The sequence below is a fragment of the Podarcis cretensis genome (assembly GCF_951804945.1).
Source record: "Podarcis cretensis genome assembly, chromosome: 14".
In the NCBI taxonomy this organism is placed as follows: Eukaryota; Metazoa; Chordata; class Lepidosauria; order Squamata; family Lacertidae; genus Podarcis; species Podarcis cretensis.
The window spans coordinates 27,282,719-27,304,730 of record NC_137183.1 but is presented as its reverse complement, the minus strand read 5'-3'; the positions used below and the strand labels follow the sequence as shown (position 1 = coordinate 27,304,730).

At 45.0% G+C, this 22,012-nt stretch overlaps 1 protein-coding gene and 1 long non-coding RNA gene across 12 annotated transcripts in view; one reads left to right on the top strand and one right to left on the bottom strand.

The window, feature by feature from the left end:
* DIS3L (DIS3 like exosome 3'-5' exoribonuclease) overlaps positions 1-7,457 on the bottom strand; it is a 27,355-nt gene extending 19,898 nt beyond the window's left edge. Inside the window, exons 1-2 of one of the 2 annotated variants that reach the window (XM_079954221.1) lie at positions 7,327-7,457; positions 2,118-2,271 (exon numbers count right to left, since the gene is read on the bottom strand). In XM_079954221.1, the coding sequence (XP_079810347.1) occupies positions 2,118-2,271; positions 7,327-7,456 (284 nt within the window). In that variant the 5' untranslated portion in view covers position 7,457. Of the gene's footprint in view, positions 1-2,117; positions 2,272-2,451; positions 2,589-7,326 lie in introns of those variants that run through there. The other variant, XM_079954222.1, reaches the window with a different exon arrangement.
* LOC307203524 lies at positions 7,316-22,012 on the top strand. Of its 10 annotated transcripts, none has more exons than XR_013833225.1 (4): positions 7,316-7,381; positions 12,019-13,331; positions 14,360-14,604; positions 16,330-18,523. It is a non-coding gene; the product is annotated as an uncharacterized lncRNA (long non-coding RNA). The 10 variants fall into 10 exon arrangements; XR_013833224.1 differs by lacking the exon at positions 7,316-7,381 and adding an exon at positions 21,748-22,012 and having other exon boundaries at positions 10,649-13,331; positions 16,330-17,169; XR_013833226.1 differs by lacking the exon at positions 7,316-7,381 and adding an exon at positions 10,649-10,872.

Sequence of the window (22,012 nt, the reverse complement as noted above, 5' to 3'; positions counted from 1 at the left end):
GGAATTATTATGATATGTTAAATTTGTATATCACCCTATACCCGCAGTTCACAGGAATCATAGCTAAAGAATCCCTGACAGATAGCCATTCAACCTCAGCTTAAAAAACCTCCAAGGAAGGAGAGTGCACCACCAAGATTCACATGTAAGGTAAAGGTACCCCTGACCATTAGGTCCAGTCGTGGCTGACTTTGGGGTTGCGGCGCTCATCTCACTTTATTGGCCAAGGGAGCCGGCGTACAGCTTCCAGGTCATGTGGCCAGCATGACTAAGCCGCTTCTGGCGAACCAGAGCAGCGCACAGAAATGCCGTTTACCTTCACGCCGGAGTGGTACCTATTTATCTACTTGCACTCTGACGTGCTTTCGAACTGCTAGGTTGGCAGGAGCAGGGACCAAGCTATGGGAGCTCACCCCGTCGCAGGGATTTTAACCGCCGATCTTCTGATCGGCAAGTCCTAGGCTCTGTGGTTTAACCCACAGCACCACCCGCGTCCCAGTAGATTCACATGTACAGCTCTGCTTATGCCCCCATGTTCTATATCCCTTCGGGAAAGACTCAAAACAAATGTGTCCCCTTCCTATCCCTACTGATCATTTCAGGAAGAAACTGCACCATTCCTGCTATACTTCCCGACATCTGAATTGGGCCGTACAACTCTATAATACAAAATATGATGAATATGATCACAGATCCTAGCCACAGATCTATATATCAAGCCTCACAAAAGTGCAATGCTGAAAACAAAGCCTGCAATGTTGGGTGGGTGGAGGTGAAACTTGAAGCATTAAACATTGAAAAATATGCATAACCATTGGTATAATAAAGGTGGCAGCTAAGTAATTAATGCACAATGAAGAAATGGTTGGCTGGGATTTCAAAAACGAATAGCCACTCTGCAGATATGTGAACCGCGGATGCCAAATTAGCTCCATCAAATAAAGTGACTGATGTTGGACCAGCGGCTTGTAGGCTGCAGCTTTCCCCCCCACCTAAGACCTCCACCCCCCTCAAATCCCAGAATAAAAAAGGCCATGCAGAAAGACAAGGGCCAGACCTTGTGTCCCAATCAGAATTTATTTAAAAAGAGACCCACATGAAAACTTTATCTCAACCTGGGGAGTGGCCGAAGGTCAAAAAAACAGAATAAAAAATGCTGGCGGGAAGAAAGCATTATGTATTTTCATTAAATTGCCTTGTTATGACTGAGGATTAGAATACTGCCATTACCTCTGAAATATATTCATAGATAATGATGCTATAATTAATGTCAGTGAGAGAAATCCCTGATTAACCTTTGGGGTCCCAAGGGCATCTGAAATACAGATGTGCTCACAAAATTGCTGTAGCATAATATTAACCTTTGTAAGTCTAAAAAAAGGAAGGGGAGTAAAAGACATTTCACAGTTCGGTTCTATTATTTCTTGGCATTTACAGTGTCATTGTGAAGCTGAAATAAATCTGCCATATGCATTGTTTATAGAGAGCCATCTAAGGATATGGTGCTTTTGACAAAAGAAGAGGCATGGCCAATCTCTACCCAAAGGGCTCACTATCTAAGAAAGACACAGGAGGCTGTATCCAATGTAGCACTTAGTTAAAGTTATTTAGTGGAATGCTTTTTCCACTGGAGAAATGTTTTGTGCCAATGAACCGCTGTTGCACAAGCGAATGGATAAGCAGTTCAGCTTTGTTGTGCAACAGGTTGCACAATGCAGAGTTTGTTGGGTGTTGAGTTTCCACCAGTGCAACAGGACCCTCCAATGGATCTCTACCCCGGCACAGACCACCAAGAACCATTGGATTCACCCATCTCCAACACAGAACCAGGGGAAACTGTGATCCAGGCAGGAATTTCACGCGCTAGCTGCAAATAAGGCTACTCAGGAAGACAGAGAAATATGTGAGAAGCACCTACCCAGGTCAGGACCTGGCTAAGTGACGGGAAGGAGAGGAGCCTGCGGTTCCTATAAAAGTAACAGTGCTCCTCTTAAGATTATCTGCCGAGTCTTCCTGGCCTGGGGTAAAGCAGAGCAGGACTGAACGCTCAAATATTTATCATTTTATTTTTGGAGGAACTTGAAGCATGCAGGAGGCTCCGTGAAAAATCAAGATACCTGCGCCCTCTCTGATGCTGCATTGCTTGACATGCCGTTTGCATGAAAACAATCCCCCTGAGTTCCAGGAACTCCAGTATCTCCAGATAATCTTGGACAACCTTCCAGTCAGGTACAACATAGTGGGTCAGATCGTCGGACAATAATTTCTCACCTGAAACAGAATTCAAAGTGTTACTGTTTGCTTATTTATTTATGGCCCCTAAGACTGTGTGGTGCTTTACAGAGCACGTGTCCCCACACTGAGGCACGTACAGTGTTGTAGACTATAGGGGAAAACCTACAATGGAGAGGGGAAACAAGGGAACAACATGCAGTCATATTTCAGTTATACCTGCGTACTGTGGGTTACAGCTTTAGTTGCAGTAGGCAAGGTGGAGAGGGGGAAGCTGGTGCCCTTCAGATGTTGCCCTCCAACTCCCATGAGCCCCAGCCAGGAGGGACAAGGGTCACATAGTATGGGATTTATAGTTCAAAAGCATCTAGAGGTCGGACAAGGTGGGTTTTCTGAAAGGATTGGAAATAAGGGAGAGAAAAATAGTGCTGGCTCACTAATTTTACTCTGTACCACCCTTCGTCCACCTCTTGGCCTCTAGATTTTTGGATTACAGCTCCCAGCAGGCTGATGAGGGTTGTAGTTCAAAACATCTGGATGCCAACAGGTTGGCGAAAGCTGCTCTGTACATACTAAAAATTATACGGTCCCAGAGAGCCTCAAATCCATCCTTCTAATGGACAGATAGTCCTAGATGGCATTAAGTCTTTCTCGCTTTATGAATGGTGATTGAGGTCAAAAAGAGGGCACATTGCAGTAACAACCTGGCAACAAGGACAGAAACCTTATTTGAATAGTAAAGGCATATGCTGCTGCAAAGTAAAGGCTACCAATCAATTTACTTTCAGGGGAAAGGGCAAAAGGGTTTATTCTACTTGGTATAAACCATTTGACCTTAAATTCTGATGGAAAATAATGTAAGAGAGGTGTTGGATCTTCTGTGCATTTCTGCACAGCATTTCTGATTTTCTAACACCCACGTGCTACAACAAAGTTAGCAACGAGCCTCAAAAAATATACAAGAATCCCTAAATTCGTACTGGAAGAGTCGCAGATTACAAGTTTTATTCTTGGAACATCCAATGATTCATTCCTATGATAAAAATTACAATGGGCAGATAGGTACATTGATTCAATCAATGGATTGTGTTTGTACCTAATCAGACAAGATGGAAATATTGTGGGAGAGAAAATCTGTTGATCTGGAGGGAGCTGTGTGCCCAGTACTGGATAGGGATGCATTCCCCCAGAAAGACCAAGTCTGAACTTTGGGCTGGGGTGTCCTCCTGGATCTAGTGCTATCACTAGAGACATAGGTGCTATCTGTTACCAGCAGTGCTTTTTATCACCTTTGCCTGATTTGCCAGCTCCAGTCCTATCTCAAGAAAGCAAACCTTGCCTCATTCATGCCCTGGTTAGGTCTAGATTAGACTACTATAATGCACTCTACATGGGACTGCATTTGAAGATGGTTCAGAAGCTACAACAGGTGTAAAATTCAGCTGCCCAGGTGTTTTGAGGGCCAAGCAGCTGGAGCGCCCAATACTCATTCTGTACCAGCTACATGGGGCGCTTATGTATTTCTGGGCCCATTTAAAGTGCTGGTGGTTACCCTTTAAAGCTCCAGAAGTTTGAAAGCAGTTATTCAAAGGACTGCCTGCAGTTGTGTGAATCTGCCTGGACCTGAAGTTCATCCACAGAGGCCCCATTTGGAAGCCCTGCCATTAAGCTCAAGCAAATTCCCAGGCACAAAAGACAGAGCCTTTTTTTGTGATGCTCCTCTCCCAGTCTTGGTGGTATGTATAATTGGTTTCCTTTTTAGTGGATAATAACAGATCTTATTGCTGCATTTAAATGCTGGACCAGGCCTGGAGTTTTAAAACAATCATTGCTTTGGGTTTTCTCTTTGGTGGTCTGGATTGGGGATTTATTTATTTTTTTGCTTTTTGTTTATTGCTGCCTTGTTTGATATTTGTTTTTATGAGGATTCTTTATGCTGTTGTTTAGTAAATGTATTTAGTAAATGTAACCACCTGGGTTATATTTGTGAACTACTTTGCATTGCCTGGAGAAGCAGGATATACAGTGGTACCTCGGGTTACATACGCTTCAGGTTACATACGCTTCAGGTAACAGACTCCGCTAACCCAGAAATAGTGCTTCAAGTTAAGAACTTTGCTTCAGGATGAGAACAGAAATCGTGCTCCGGCAACGCGGCAGCAGCAGGAGGCCCCATTAGCTAAAGTGGTGCTTCAGGTTAAGAATAGTTTCAGGTTAAGTATGGACCTCCAGAACAAATTAAGTACCGTATTTTTCACTCTATAGGATGCACCGGCCCATAGGACGCACCCAGTCTTTTTTTTGGGGGGGGGGGAAATAAAGGAAAAAAAAATCTATTCCCCCCCCCCCGGCGCAGGGCTGGGGCAAGGGAAGCCCGAGCTTCCCCCGACCCCAGCCCCCAGAACAGGCTGCTATCCGCAAGCCTTCCCCCACCAGCCCCGACAAACTCTGGGAGTATTCCCCACCTCCCGCAGAAGCTGCCGCTCTTTAAAGGGGCTGCACGGCTTCTATTGGCTCTTCTAGCTTGGGGATGGCTGTGCGCAAAGGAAGGCTGTTCCCAAGCCAGAACAGCGAGACGGAGGGCTCCTTCTCCTTCTTCTAGCTTGGGGACAGCTGCGCGCAAAGCCTCTCCATGGCAGCGGGGTCCCTTCGCCCCACTGTCCTGCAGAGACTAGCAAGGCTGTTCCCAAGCTAGAACAGCAAGACAAAGGGCTCCGTCTCGCTCTTCTAGCTTGGGGACGGCTGCGTGCAAAGGAAGGCTGTTCCCAAGCCAGAACAGCGAAACAGAGGGCTCCGTCTCGCTCTTCTAGCTTGGGGACGGCTGCGCGCAAAGGAAGGCTGTTCCCAAGCCAGAACAGCGAAACAGAGGGCTCCGTCTCGCTCTTCTAGCTTGGGGACGGCTGCGTGCAAAGGAAGGCTGTTCCCAAGCCAGAACAGCGAAACGGAGGGCTCCGTCTCGCTCTTCTAGCTTGGGGACAGCTGCGCGCAAAGCCTCTGCAGGGCAGCGGGGTGCCTTCACCCCCCTGTCCTGCAGAGGCTAACAAGGCTGTTCCCAAGCCAGAATTCCCCCACCTCCCGCAAAACCGGCAGAAGTCGTGCGCTCTTTAAAAGGGCTGCACGGCTTCTCCTGGCTTTTCTGGGTGGTGGTGGGATTCCCTCACCTCTCGCAAAAACCTGCAGAAGCCGCATAACCCCTTTAAAGAGTGTGCGGCTTCTATTGGCTTTTCTAGGAGATGGGGGAATTTCCCCACCTCCCTGAAAAGCCCGCAGGCTGCCATCCGCAAACTCTGAGAGCCGGAGGGAAGTCACGCCGGGCTCCCAAGGCTTGCGGATAGCTTCCTGAAGCCTGCATTCGCCCCATAGGACGCACACACATTTCCCCTTCATTTTTGGAGGGGAAAAAGTGCATCCTATAGGGCGAAAAATACGGTACTTAACCCGAGGTACCACTGTAAATAAATAAACAAATCCTTCCTCCTGCTTGTTTGGGCTGTGCTTCTTTAGTACCAACATGAAATCCAAAACCAATCCCACTGAAAGGCACAGCTGCTTAAGAGTGCTACTACAGTTGATGTGAGGAGTCACAATGGCTCCATGGAACATCCATGGACAAAGGGTCCAGTTTGTCTGTGGACTTCCCAAAGGCATTTAACCAGTCACTACAGAAAGCAGGATGTTGGAGGAGATGGGCCTTCTGACCCAATCCTGCAGGGTGGTTCTTATGTTCTCCTTACTAGGATAGCCAATGTGGTGCCCTCCTGATTCTAGAATCTGCCAACGTGGCAATAGTCAGAGAATCTGGGAGTTGTAGTTCAAAACATCCAGAGGCCACCACATCAGCTGCCCCTCTTTTAGTAGTATAATTTTGTGTATATGTTTACAATCATACTCCTCTCCTCCTGTTTTATTTATCCCGGACAACTACCACATCCCCAGTTATGTACTCATGAGTTCTGTTGGAATTGGCACTCTACCGCTTCCTAAAAGAAATGAAATAAAGCACCACAGATGCTTTCCTCCCACCCTAGTGAATGCCCAAAGAGGGACAACTAAGCCACGTGCATGGAGCTGAAATATACAAATGCAAGAAGATTATACTAAGTCAGATACAGTATTTGGTCAATCTAGCTCAGTACAGCCCACACTGACTCAAGTTTCAGACAGGACGCCACTCCCAAAGCTACTTGGAAATGTCAGGCCCTCAACCAGGGAGCTCTGGCCATTCATGTATGTGCATGTAGAATAAGCAATTGTGTGTGTCTTACACAGAAGCACCCCCACTCCTTTCCCCATTCACATCTACTAAAGTTGAAGCCTTCCTTAATAATAACAATAACAATAATTTTATATAATACCCTGCCTATCTGGCTGGGTTGCCCCAGCCACTCTGGGTGGCTTCCAACACATATACAGTGGTATCTCAGGTTAAGTACTTAATTTGTTCCGGAGGTCCGTACATAACCTGAAACTGTTCTTAACCTGAAGCACCACTTTAGCTAATGGGGCCTCCTGCTGCTGCCGCTGCACCGTCACTGCACGATTTCTGTTCTCATCCTGAAGCAAAGTTCTTAACCTGAAGCACTATTTCTGGGTTAGCGGAGTCTGTAACCTGAAGCATATGTAACCTGAAGTGTATGTAACCCGAGGTACCACTGTAAAAACATAATAAAAGGCCACTTTCCTGCTCTGCTCAACAGGGAGCAAGGAAAACACTTTGTATATGCCCAGTGACCTCTTTTCCTGCATTAGCCAGTTTGGTGTAGTTTAGGAGGACAGGGTTCAAATTCCTGCTCAGCCATGAAACTCACTGTGTGCCCTTGGGTCTCTCAGCAAAAACCTGCCTCACAGGGTTGCTGTTAGGACCAAATGGGGAGGGAGAGACTCATGCAGAGCTCCTTAGAGGAAAAGTGAAATATAAATGTAATAAATAATAATTAAAAAATACCAAATCAGGCCTGAGCCTTGGATAGACATTTTCCCTCCCTGCCCCCCCCTAGAAACATGACACCACGCTCCGCCCCAATGGCCAAGCCCCACCTCCTTTCAGCTTACAGACCGGTGCCCCGCCCACCCTCCTTCGCCCCGCCCACCTACCGCGGGGGCAATCCACCCGGCAGAGGGCGCTGCCGCAAGGCACGTCGGGCCTCAGGTAATGCTCGCGCACCACCCGCACGGAGCGGCCCAGTAGGCCCCGCAGCTGGAGCACCTTCTCCGTCCGCTGCATCTGGAGAGGGAGGGAGGGGCGCGCGCGAGAGAGAGAGAGAGAGAGAGAGAGCCTGCGGGAGCGGGCTCGAGCGGGAAAGCCACTCCTCCAAACGACCGCGCTGCGCCGTCCCACCGCCCTGATTCGCCGCCGCCGCCGCCGCCCGTCCTGAGAGGAACGTGGAGGCGGGCTAGGGGCAAACGGGGAGGCTGGAAAGAAGAGGCGGGGCCACCTCTGAGAGAAACGGGGAGGCGGGGCCGCGGCGCGAGATCAGAAAGGGGCGGAGTCGCCTTAAAATGGCGGGCGTGTTTTCCCGCGGGGAGAAATTCCCTGAGGGGATGAGGCCGTTTGCTTTGGTGAAGGGGCAAGTGAAGGAACCTCATGAGGGTGGTTCTGCGTCCATTCGCTTTTCCACCCTCACGGTTACAGGCCTTGGGCAGTTTAGTGAACCCCACCGTCAGAAAATAATGATGATGATGATGATGATTTATACCCCCGCCCATCTGGCTGGGTTTCCCCAGCCACTCTGGGTGGCCCCTGTAGAAGAAGAATAATTAAAAAATGTGATAAAATATCAAACTTTAAAAACTTCCCTAAACAGGGCTGCCTGTTAATGGGCATGGTTAATTTCGCCCCATTCCTCTTCATGGGTCTACTCTGAGAATAATTAAGTTACATCACATTACGTTTCTACCAAGCCTTTTCTGTAAGGGACTGAAAGTGACCTACTCAGTTCTCCTCCCTCCACTTAAATTTCAACAACAACCCTGTGCAGCGGGTTAGGCTGAGAGACGGTGGCTGGTATTTTGCCAGCCTTGCATTTCTCTGCAAAAATCAAGGCCTCCGAAGTGGCAGGCAATGATAATAAAGCAAGCTATTGAGCAATATATATATATATATATATATATATAAATAAATAAAAAGGTGTGGGCAAAACGGGACTAAGAATTAATGTATAAATCAAGATATTCATTCATAAATTTATAAATCCAATGCAGTGCACAAAACCAAAGTGACTAAAAGCCAGAGGCAGCAGTTCTGGTCTATTTAAATAAAGAAGAAATCCATTAACAGGCAATCTCTTTATTAGGAGCATCTGAAAATAAGTTTTCCAAGTTCATTGGATTCTGTTAGGCAAACAGAGTTCAAAAGGGAAAGAATTGAAGACTGTGATTTGGTCCCCTGGCAGAGGTGGTTTTAGGAGTGATCTTTCCCAACCCATCAGGAGTAACTTGAGAATTGGATTTGTTAGTTGTTGAAAAATGGAAGCAGGAGACTGACATTGCAGCTAGCTGTCCGGCTCAGAGGAGACGGGAATAGACAAAACACTGTCATTTTTTACTTGATTAGTATCTTGATTTTGCGTGGCATGCCAGAGCCGTTATCAATTATTAAATAAAGAAGAGAAATAAATTGACAGAGATATACACAACACCGCTTTCCCACATAAATACAGCTGTAATGTATCATCTTTTGACATTTTAATGACAACTCTGTTGCACTTTATGTCATCCACGTATTACAGAAGTTCCCCTCCCAACCTCTCTCCATCAGGCAAGACTAATGCCTTTCATCACATATGGAAAATTAAAACAACCAAATGCAGCTAGTCTCCAGAAACGTGTTGCCAATGGCAAAAGGAACTGCTCTGATTGGTTTCAGGGTTGAAGATCTTAAGAATGCAATCCTATGAATGTTCACTCAGGAGTAAGCCCCACTGGGTTTAATGAGGCTTACTTCAAGTTAAGTGTTTTAGGATTTCAGCCCGAGATTCACAAAACCCCAATTCTGGAAATCCAAGAACCCTTTGCTCTGAAGATTAATTTAGCAGAATGTCCAGGTGCCTCTTCAAGTCATCAGGATGCATTTTCCATTTTTGTCACTAGGAGTCACTGTTTCACTAATACAGTAAAGATAAGCTATATGATGGGGAGTTTCCTTTGCCCAGATGCAACAGACACAAATCCACTCAAGTCCGTGATAACAACATAAGGAGATTGTCTTCAAAATAAACAAGAAATTAAGTGTTTCCCTACAAAACAACAACGTAAACAAATCCCTCAATTTATTGGAAGGATTCAAGTAGTGGAACATGAAATTACAAGACCAGCTTATGAACATTACTGGTTGTATAGAAATATCTTGCTTGCCATAGCTCTTTGTTTTTGCTTCCATGTGTTTAAGAGTCAACTTTACACTTTATCTCTGGATTAAATTGTTTTACTGTCAAACCAAGCTGCATATTACTTTCATTTTAATTGCAGCCTGACCCTGACACATGCTTAAGCCCTTGGAAATCAGTGGTCTTGGGCATAGCTAAATCTGCATAGAATTGCAGCCTTAAACTCCAGTTCTACGCATATGTGCTAGAGGATAAACCCCATTGCATTAAATAGGACCTACTTCTGAGTAAACTGTCTGGAACTGAGCTGTTGATTTTTTTAATTTTAGTTTCCCAAACTCCCATTAAGATCAGGAAGTTTGATAGATGGTTTAATATTACTTTCTTCTATTACCAACAGCAAATCAGAATGTTGGAGGCACTGCATGGATGGAGCTTTTATTTTTATTGGATTTTTTAAAAAAATCTCTTTCTCCTAAGTAGTCCAGGGTAGTTTATATGGTTCTAATCCCCTCATTTATTCCGCACAACAACCTTGTTTGGTAGATTTGGCTCAGAGAAGGTGCTTGGTCCAAGATTGCCCTGTGAGCATTGGGGCTGAGCAGGAACTGGAACCAGAATCTTTCCTGTTCTAGTCTGGCATTCATACTACTATGTCACACTGGCCCTCACAGCCTTTGTACCTCAGTTGTTCCAAACACAGCAGCCAACAACTCGGATGGATGGACTGGCAATAATAATAATAATAATAATAATGATTGGGAGCCGCCCAGAGTGGCTGGGGAAACTCAGCCAGATGGGCGGGGTATAAATAATAAATTATTATTATTATTATTATTATTAATATATTTATACCCTGCCCACCTGGCTGGGCTATCCAGCCACTCTGGGCGGCTTCCAACCAAATATTAAAATACAGTAATACATCAAACATTAAAAGCTTCCTATGGGAAATGAAGCCAGATAGTTTGCCTTAACTCATGTATCTCCCCACAAGGGCCTTTACCTTTTTCCAGGCAATGCCTGACTATTCATGTAAACCACTTCAGAATTAGGTCCACCTTAGTTAGGAGAACGTGCTGGTGCCCCCCCCCCCCGGCACCTTTCTCTCTTGAATTTTAATGCACATCCTTGAGCCTCTAAGGAAAACTCTTCTTATCTCATTTGTACCGCAAATGACAACTGGAAAGAGTTCAATGGAGGTCGATTGCCTCCTCATTTAATTTCTCATGATCGGTGGCTAAAAAGGAATCCATCAATTTCACCTCAACATCACAGCTCAAGAATGTGAGGGCAAGGGAGCATTCTTCCATTTGTAGGTGGACTTTTATATACACAGCAAAGCAACCAAACCTATTCGGGAAACTGCCATGGCCCAGCCTGTCAGGAATGGGGGTGCAGACCTTTAAATTCTGGAACTTCTCCGTTGTACTGTTGGTCAAATATGGGCCTATCTGAACTAGATGTGAAACCCAGATTCCTCCTCTTCTGCTGATGTTTTGGTAATGAGCACAATGAAACACTCCTCAGATTTCAGTACAAGGCTACCCCCTCCTTCCAAGTTACAGCCTTTTTTAAATGCTATCCTTAATACCTTAGAAGCTATAACTTGCTTTTATGGGAAACCATAGTGAAATGAGCATTATAAACTACAGGAGCAAATAAAATAAAATCTGAATGGCAGGTGATATTCATGCCTCTTTATCTAAGACTATAGAAATAGAAAAAATTATTTCACGGACCCTAGAAAAAAAAGAGAGAAAGCAATGAACAAGCTTTTAAAATAAAATAATTTATAACAGCTATAACACATAAATCACTCTTGGTTGGCATGGAATAGTTGTTAAATGGTGGTGGCTTGGTGTAAAATGGAGAGTGAATGGGGAATTGCACTTGTGTGAGTTCTTATGTTTTAAAAATGCAACACCTGAAGGCTCTTGGCTGACTAAACATGTAACTATGGGTAGGGGTGGGGACAACTCCCATGCACTGTTGGTTATGTGTGTGAACTGCTGCTTTTTCCATGATGTGGTTAATGCACTGTGCTTTAGCACCCTGGATAGTTCATTATCCCTCTGCTAATGCTGGCTGCTGTTTTTCATTTGCCTCACCTATCTCCAAGTTGAATCCAGTGTTAGTCATACTCAGAGTAGACCCATTAAAATTAAAGACCATTACTTACTTTGGTCCATTAACTTTAATGGGTGTGCTTTAAGCAGAGACAGTTGGCTAGAACCTTATATCTATCTCATCTCTTTTCTAAGCCCATTCTAAACCACCTCCCAATTCCTTTCAAAACCCGCCTCTTGGATAAATAGTAAGTTATGCAAAACAAATGCGTGTCAATATGACTAATTCTACATGTACATCTCATTTGCAGAATTTGGATTTTCGTGGTGAATATTTTATTATTTTTGCACAGTACATACAGCCTCCATCTGTTCTTTGTGTTTTCTTCTAGAGAGGCATAAAAACATAGTTTATGCTGACAAACCTCTAAGCATGCCGGTGAAAACTATGATGCAGTCACCCATCACGAGGATGAAGCTTACAGAAGCAAGTTGATAGATTTATTTGCTGATCACTCAAGAAAAGGAAGGAATGAACTGTGTCATCCTGCTTGCATTTTTACAGAAGGCGTTTGTTCATGCAGAAAGACGATCGGCATTACACCAAGGTGCTCTGAGTTTTTTTGTTGTTGTTTTTTGCAGACTCCTGGTTGAACTGGCAAAGGCACATGAAGGTCAAATGACTTGCCGGAGGTTATCCATTGATCTGAGTGTTTTTGGCAGGATGGCAGCCAAATCTTCATGCTCATCCTGGTGCATTGCCCATCAGCTGTCAGTGCAGAATTCTGTTCTCTTCAGTCTGTGTTTCATTTGTAAAACAAAATGGGCTTCACACCATTTGGTAATAATATAATAGACTGCACATTAAAAATCCAGAGGACATGTGTATGATTGCTTTACAGCACATCAGCAAAATGCCACTACCATGCACAGGAAATGCAGTGTTTGGAGTAAAGCTGAGATTCAACACATTCATTCAAGCACCAATCTTAAGCAGAGGCAAGGCAGAACAAGCAGAGGCAAGACAGTACCTTGGACAGCTCCCTGCAGGGCTCAGGGACCCCTCAGATGTTGCTTCAGCACCAGTTATTTAGATTAAGCCTCAGACTGCCGCTCCCTCTCAGTAGCTAGCTCTGCCTTCACTTCAAGGGGCCTAGATTTCTCTAGCAACCTTTGAATCCGACAAGGTGAGTGAGACTCTGGAACTCCTGTGATGGAGCCCTTTGAGTCAGATGAGGGTCTTCAGGTCAGAGGGGAACTGGGTCCACAGGTTCTACTTGCAGAAGTGCTTTCAGTAGGTTAGGGGCTTCTGGAACTGATCAGAGGGCAGTTCCCTCTCCCACTCTGAATCCCAAGCTCATTTCCCAAAGAAGGTGAATCTGACCCGAAGGTCATGACATTTCATCCTCTTGAAAAGCTATTTCTTCTTTCATTGTTGTCTTCTTCTTTAGCGATCACTCATAGCTCAGTAAGATTCTATAAACTTCTATAAACACAGTTTTAACAGTGGCTTCATAAGTGACTGTGGAGGCCAATTCTGGATCCACACGTCCTTCCACAGTGGGGACATAGGTTTCCGGATGGGAGTTGATCATGGTGAAGGTTTGCCAAGTGTGCCTTCCTCTTATCACGTTTCTCCCTTTCATCCTGAGTTTGAGCATCTTCAAAGCCCATGACACCTTCCATAAACATGTTGAAAACAGAGGTAAGAGCATCCTTCCTTTTATTATAGTTTAATTATGCTGAGTAAAAAACAGTTTGTGATCATATTCTGTCAGTGGCCAACAACTAACTGAAAGGGTGGTATTTATACTTGAGTAATGATATCAAAGGGGACGCAGGTGGCGCTGTGGGTTAAAGCCTCAGCGCCTAGGGCTTGCCGATCGAAAGGTCGGCGGTTCGAATCCCCGCGGCGGGGTGCGCTCCCGCTGCTCGGTCCCAGCGCCTGCCAACCTAGCAGTTCGAAAGCACCTCCGGGTGCAAGTAGATAAATAGGGACCGCTTACCAGCGGGAAGGTAAACGGCGTTTCCGTGTGCGGCTCTGGCTCTGGCTCTGGCTCTGGCCAGAGCAGCGATGTCACGCTGGCCACGTGACCCGGAAGTGTCTGCGGACAGCGCTGGCCCCTGGCCTCTTAAGTGAGATGGGCGCACAACCCCAGAGTCTGTCAAGACTGGCCCGTACGGGCAGGGGTACCTTTACCTTTACCTTAATGATATCAAGATGAAACAATTAATTAAATCAACTAAGGAGTGATTTAATTCTGAACAGAACATAAATTATTTTAAACAAAGAAACAGAAGTGTGAAATCCTCAGCTCTCTGTACATCCTGCTGCACGAGTCCTGTTGAAATAAATGGAAGCTGTGCAAGAGTCCTGCTTCCGAAATATATTTTGCTTGCCCTTTTCACTCTGTGGTTTATCTTCCAAGGATTTTAAGAACGTTCCTCCATCTTTTGTTTCCCTTCATCCTATTGAGTTGTCTTTTTCTCCTCCCCACTCACCCTGTTCTCCACTGCGTGACTCCCCATGTGTCAGATAATTAAAAAAATGGAAATTGGAAAACACAAGGCTGGAGAAGGTAGCAGAAATCCATACTGGTTGAGGTCCTCTTGAATATTAAAATGACTATACTTTTGAGAGCATAGCAAATTCCAGCCTTGACAATTTCATTTTGAAAACTGTTTATGCTCACAAAAGTCCATAACAACAACATTTCCATTATGTTCTTGCAGGATTTTCTTGTGGTCTTTACTTTTGTGAGTCAGCTTTTATTATTGTTCAGCACTGATGTCGAGCAATGCAAATGCAAAACAGGAAGAGCTTTGCGGTAAAGATATTGCTGTTTTCTCAAAGTACAAAGGTGTCTGTTGGCCTGCAGCCCTGATGTTTTCTCCTCCCGACCTGCCTCAATAATGCAAACTAGCAGCAGTGGAATTTATTCTCCTGAGACCATAATCTTCATTTACCTGCTACCAAGGTACTCTACCTGACTATATTTAGATTTCTTTTGAATGTTATCTCAAGAGTCTAGAGCAGATTATAGTATATCATCATCTCTTTTTATCTTCACAAGGGCTGTGGGAGGGAGAGGTAGTGGTTTGCCAAAATCCATGCAAATCAGCTTCATCTCCCATGTCCAGACTAGCCAGGGCACCACAATGTCTCTGCAGGGCAATTAGTGAATTCCCATCTCTGGTTTCTGTCCCTCACTTTGGACTTTCTCTGTAGAAGCTGGGTGCATTCAAACAATCTCCCCCTCCATTGATCTTGCATTAGGAACAGCTATTTTCATTTAAACAGCTGCGGGAAGTCTGGAACACTGACCTAAAAGGAAGTCAAATTTATTTGAGGCTGATTTTATTCTCATGCTTTATTGTCCCATTGAACATTAAGTGGAAGGGATACATGCAGGCACGCATTCATGCGCACACACATTCTGCCATTGGGATAAGTAATGCAAATGAATTATATAAACAATTTTTCATACATAGAATAATTTATCATTTCCCCAAGATCTAGGTTTTCAAATAATTTAGGCCTTTTGGAAGGAAATAAGGTAGGCAAAATTACACCACAGGGTCTGAAAACAAGGAGAATGCAGAAAAGGCAAGGACCTATGAGAAGGAGAGGGCTTTTTCTGTGGCAGCTCCTAAACTGTGGAACCTCCACTCCACAACGATGCATCTAGCACTTTTGTTACCCACTTTCCACTGTGTGCTTTCTAACCTGACGTTTGACAGTAAAGGTATTGTTGGGCGACCCACCTCTTCTGTTTTGCTTAGCTTATATTGTGCTGCATTTGTTTGGAATTGCTTTACTTGTTTTTAATTTTACGATTATGAAACCCATCTTATGGTGAAATAAGAAATCTAATAAATAAATATGAGACCACCACCAGGAAGGTGCCTTATACTGAAACAGACCATTGTCCCTCTAACTCAGTGTATTGGCTACACTGGCAGTAGCTGTCTAGGGTTTTAGGCAGGGTACTTTCCTTCCTGGAGATGCCTGGGATTGTACCTGGAATCCCCTGCATGCACAGCGAATACTCTGTTACCACTGAACCACAGCACTTCCCCTTAAGCTGTGGCCCTTCCACCGAGCCTCGGGGCAGGCATGGCCAAACCTGGCCCTTCAGCTGTTTTGGGACTACAACTCCCACCATCCCTAGCTAACAGGACCAGTGGTCAGGGATGATGGGAATTGTAGTCCTAAAACAGCTGGAGGGCCAAGTTTGGCCATGCCTGCTCTAGAGCTTACCGATTGGAAGGTTGGCAGTTCAAAACCCTGTGAGGAGATGAGCTCCCATTGCTCTGTCCCAGCTCCTGCCAACCTAGCAGTTCAAAAGCATGCCAGTGCAAGTAGATAAATAGGTAGGAAGGTAAACGGCATTTCCATGTGCTCTGGCTTCCATCACAGTGTTCGTTGTGCCAGAAGTGGTTTAGTCATGCTGGCCACATGAGACAGAAAGCTGTCTGCAGACAATCACCGACTGAAAGCAAGATGAGTGCCGCAACCCCATAGTCGCCTTTGGCTGGATTTGACCATCCAGGGGTCCTTTACCTTTACACTTCCAGATCACCTGAAATCCCTTTCACCTCCCTTGTTATAAACTCTGTGATAATTTTGCATACAGTTAGAACAATCTCCCCCCCCCCCGCCCCATGTAGATCTTTTTTTCCAGTGGCATATTCTTCTACAGAGGAAAAGCACCACACTGGAATCCATTGCACTTCATAATGAAGACAGATGGTTTACCTGGCAGCTCCCCTTCGCGCCTTCTGTCTCAGGGCAAGCAGATTGAAAGGGAGGAGGGGCAGAACCAGGGGGTCACATGGAATCCACAGTCGGACCAGAGATCCACAGAGGATGGCGCCCTGGAGGAGCAAAAAGAAAATAAAGAGAAGAAAAAAGAACTTACCAAAAATAAAGGTAACCATGAACCATTGTTCTGACACAGGCAGCCTCAGACTATTCTCACATGCTTCTTCTTTTCAAGCAACCTGTCTGCTTTCAAGAGCAGGCAATCTGCTCTTCTCTCTGTGTGTAGGAGGAGGAAGCATGCTTCGAAATCGTCTAAATGCAGCTGCTTCTTATATAAAACTCAAAACATGTAGTTTAAAGACTTTGACAAAAGTGACAACGTAAGTGGAGCAGCAGCTGTTCCCGAGAAAGGGGGAAGTGAACCCCAAAATGTCCCAGTTGACCAACTGCCCGGGGACCCTTGTTCCTTTAGCTGCCACAAAAAATGTGAAATTCTCCTGCCTTTTTCCCACTTAGTTTGCATTTGCTGGGCCCTGGGGTCATATGGAAACCTGTGCCTGGAAGGTGGAGCTGGAGACAGATGCAGAGCAAAGTTTTAAGAAGGTGGAGACCCTCTGAAGCAGAATCAGTTCTGCTCAGTTGATTAGGCATTAGCATGATGCCTGGCCCATCCACCAATTGCACCCCACTGAATTCCCCTCTGTTCCTGAAGAGGACCCTGAAGCCTGACCAGTTCTGCAAGTTTCCAAGCTCCAGGAATGAATCTTCATGCTAGACAGTGAGTAAAACTACTGTTATTTTCAGGGCATGACTTGAACATCTTCAACTGTCATGGCTTTGCTCAGGGAGTCTGTCAGGGTCTTAATCTGAGGCAGGCTGATTTGGGGGGGGAAGGTGTTGGCTGAAACACTGAGGTCAGACTCAAAAGGCTAAAAGGTTTCTCAGGAAGTCAGAGTGGAAACACACAGATATCCCTCCTCACAAAAAGCATAAAGTGCACCTCCAGAAAGAAAGTGTCACACCTCTGTCCTGCGCATGGGCCTCCCCCATAGGCATCAAGTTGGTCACTGTGCGAAGAGGGTGCTGGACTAGATAGGTATTTAGCAGGACTCTTCTTAGAACACCTTTGCATAAGATTTGCTTATGCTGATTTATAAGAGCAGATGGGGAACAAGACTGTGACCAGGTCTCCGCAAGATTGGTAAAGAAAAAGCGTTTTATATGTGTTGTATGTGCGATATAACACTTTGACACCAGAGATAACACTTGGACCCCATCTTTCCCTACCGGATTTCCCTGTATGAGTTCGCAACGTGTAACTGAATCGCTCCTTTGACGGGTCTAGATCCAGCCCTGGTGGTCTGCGTGCCTGCTTAGTCTGCTGTCCAGGTGCTAAGTAAATGGAAAACTCCTGCTCTTAGGGCTTTTTAATCTTTAAACTGGGCAGCCTTCAAATTTATATTTCTTCAAAATAGTATTACTTAGTAGGACCAGGAGGTGGGGGGCGGCTGCTACCTTTCTGCATATCACTGAATCTGTTATTCAGGTTGAGAACTTCCAAGATGCTGAAGCAGGTATATTCCTAATCCTTTGCTCTGGATAACAACCTTCCCACAGGGACTTTCTTCAAGGGCACCTCTCTATTAGACCTCAGCAGCTGGCCTGCTTTATTCTCCTCTATACTTTCAACAATCACTCTTCTCTGTTCTCTGTTACCTGTTCCGAGTGCTTCAGAGGGAAGAAAGTCTCACTTATGCTCACACTCAACAGAGCATGAACAGCATCTGGAAAGGTAGGTAGAATGAGAACATAAGATGAGCCTGCAGGATCAGGCCAATGGCCCATCTAGTCCAGCATCCTGTTTTCACAGTGGCCAACCAGATGCCTGTGGGAATTACTAATAGCTTCCTCTTACATTTCCCCCGTGGCGGCTTGTACCTGCACAACTGGCAGGGTGGAAAGCAGAGACGGGTGGGTAGTCAAAGTCAGAGCCAGTAATGGGCAGAGCCACCGCCTGGCTGCTTGTAAGAAGGCAGGCAGGTGGGGACTAACTGGGAGCTTTTTGAGATGGGTGGGGCAGTGCCCAATTCACCCTAATAAATGAGCCTCCACTGCCATTTCCTATGCTCATTCATATGGTCTTGACTGTGCACCTTTGGTCTGAAATACACAGATGAAGACCTTGTTTTTTTGCTTGAGCAAAAACTCTGCGTAAAGTCAGCCACAGTGTGTTTGAAAGGGGGACTGCGTTTTATTTTGTTTCCTTTGGTCTCAGCGCCTAAATCTAATATATGTTATTTGATTTGGATCCTTTGGATTAGTAAAAGGGGATTGGCTATAAAGGGGGCCAGCATCATTATTCAGTGTTATTAATGATGTTGTCAACCCTTAGATTTCCCCAAACTAGAAAACTCATAAATTTTACTTATGGGGGGAGTGGGTGGAATCTCAGAATGATCTAACAAATATATAAATTCTTTAAAGTATTTAATATGTGTTAAGAGGACAGCATGATAAATTCAATATTGAAAACCAATATCAGGTTTACAATTATTTGCCATTTATCATCCCTGATTGCGCAGACAGTATCTTATTGAAAAGAATAAAGTGATTCATAAAGAGAGTTCTATTACAGAAGAAAGGAGCCAAAAAGAGAGAAGGGAGGAACAGTCAAAAATATCTTGTTTTTCTCTCCTACCATTATTGTCAGCTGCTATTTGCTCTTTTGAGAAAGGAAGCGTGTGAGCTTAATCGCCTGCACTTTGATATTAGAGATACGATAAATTTATAAAGGGAGGAACCATCTCATTTTCTGAACAGCATTCTGACAGCACATTTTTCTTTAAATATCTGATTTTCTACTTACGGAGGGAAACAGACAGCTCTGTGCCATCTTTGTCTTTACAAGCTTGAGTTATTTGAAGTTTAGTACATTTGTGGGGGGCCTTGTTTCCCTTCCCCGTCTGCCCCATGAGATTGTCATTCTGTTACTGGTGGAATATGTGGAAGAAACCAAACTCCAGCAGTTAAATCACACATGATAAGACAGGAGAGGGTACCATTGGGGGAGGGCAGGGCACCCCATCCTTGTGTTTCAGAGACCACATCTGGTAATTTCTGGAGTACAGCTATTGCCTACTGTCTCACTGATCTACACTTTGGATGAATGCTAACAATGGCATCGGCCTATGAACCAGGTATGTATGCCAAAGGTGTAAACACCTTCCTTTTCTTCATATATTAAGATTTGCAGAGGGGGCATTGTGTATGTAATGGTGCCCAGGAGAGGACTTTCTCTGTGGCACCCCTTAAATTGTCAAACTTCCTCCCCACAGTGCTGTGTCTAGCAGCTTTCAACACATTGTTTGTTATATGTTGGGGAGCCAGAGTTTTGTGGGTGCAAGGCACCCATAATCCTTAGAATTCATAAAAGTCAGAATTAATCAAGGTTTGATTAAACGGTGCCAAGCACAGAAATTCCTGCGTTTAGCTTCTGCTAACGAGCCAGACTAGCCTAGACACAGAGCATGGCTTTTTGCTGTTCTTTGAATCCAGTGCTATGCTTACATAGGAGGGCAAACCCCCTTGAAATGTGAATGTTCTGAATTCTCCCCCTCTAGGTTAAGGTTATCTATCTGTGTAAATAAACCATGTACCATAAAGATACCACAGTTTCTGCTGTGCCTTATTCCCAAAAGGAAACACAGGCCCTGGGTAAGCACCCAGAACCCCTGAAGTCTCTTGCATCACCCTTTGGAGATTAGGGTGGCTTATAACAATATGCTGAACAGCGAAAGGTGGACAACATGGCTCCTTCTATTGGCCAGAGAAGGAGCAGCTGCAAAGAGCTTGCTTTTACTTACCCCACCTGCCTGAATGACCACTCAGTTACCTCTGGCTGTTGCCCTGGGACTGCAGAAACAATACACAAATAAATAATGCACCCTGCCATAGTCCCTATTCAAAGGTAGTGGGCTGTTAGGAAGGTCCCCCTGTGAGAGCAGGACTCAATTCTGTATTCCAGGTGAGAGCAGGCTGCAATTTGGGGCATGATTTATTCGTCCTGAAAGAAGTGATTCTGCGCAGGTGAGATCTGGGTTCACAAGCAGGATGTGTTTGGGGACAGTGAATAATTGCGTGTAATTTTTTTTGCTGCAGTTAATATGTTTTGCTCTTTGGCAGTTTAAATTAGGGTTATCAGCTCTAACACTCCTGGTACTGCAGGCCTTTAAATAGGAAATTGATTTGAAACCTTTTGAAACCTTTTCTGTCTTAATTCTGCTATTAGCAAGTGTTCTATCATTTGTTGGTTAGTGCATATCTCTATGGCAGTGTGGATGGAGGTGTCCCAGTTGTCAGCGTACGTGGTAGGGTATGTTACAGTGATGGGAGGATGATGTTCTGAATAGATACTTAAGAACTGTCCCTCCTCTCATCTAAGGGAACCTCAGTTGCCCTGTCAATGGACCACTGAAATTGCTGGTGCTAAATGACAGGTCAGTGAAAGGGAAATGTAGCTTCCAGGACTTGTTCCTGAATCGGGACCAACCTGGTCTACATAATTAAGATATGGTACAGTGAGACTGGCAGGTAGGCTCGTCCCTAGACATTTTGCTGACTGAGGTGAACGACAGGATGGCATCCACTTCCACATTCCACTTAAAGAAGTAGACTGGATTGGCAACTGAAGATTGCTTCAATGTGTGCCTCTTGCACACCTGAGAACAGCAAACTCTTTTAGGAGATGCAAGGCAAGTTGTGTGGCACATGCAGTTCTGTCCCCCAATAGTTGGGAACACCTAGAGACTCAGGAGGAACAACCAGAAGACTGCCACCGTCTTCAGCATCTGCCACCTGAGGCAGTCGCTTCACTCTGTCTAATGGTAGGGCCAGGCCTGCAGGAAGGGTTGGCCTGTCTCAGTCATAGTTTTTCAGTGTCCTGTCAGCACAGCATCAGCATAGGTAGGGAGTCAAGGAAGCAGAGTTTCTGTCTTTTATCTGAGCTCCATCTTCTACAGGTTCAGCATGGATCCAATTTTAAGAGACCGTGTTGTACCTCCTACCCTGCTTCCTAACAGACTTCCCTGCCTAAGCAGGTGGAGGAGGTCTTGAAGATCTTCAAGCCTTCAGTGTTGGGCAATTAAAACATCAGTGGTAGAGCATTTCATGCTACCTGTGCTTGACATGCTGGCACATGTGTGGGTGAAAATTCCCTTACCAGGAAGAGCTAGACTTAAGCTTATACAGGCTTCTCTGCAGCCATAGGGGATCAATTAACCACTAGAGGGTGGAAGTGTCATCAATATATTGATAACACCCATCTCTATTTCTCTTTTCTCTTTTCTAACTTAACCAGGTAAGGAAGCTGACACTCTGAACAGGTGTTTGTGATCAGTAGAGGACTGGGTGAGGAGGCTAGCAAACCAAAGCGAATTCCGGACAATATAGCGCTCTCGCTGGTTGGCAGCTCAGTTGATCCTGGAGTTAATGTCTGGCAGCATTTGAAATTGAGTTTGTATTAATTGGTGTACTTTGGTAGCATGATATGTATACTGATACGTTGCAACCTGTCCTGTGACCATGTGGTGAAGGGTGGGAAATAAATCAATAAATAAATGAAA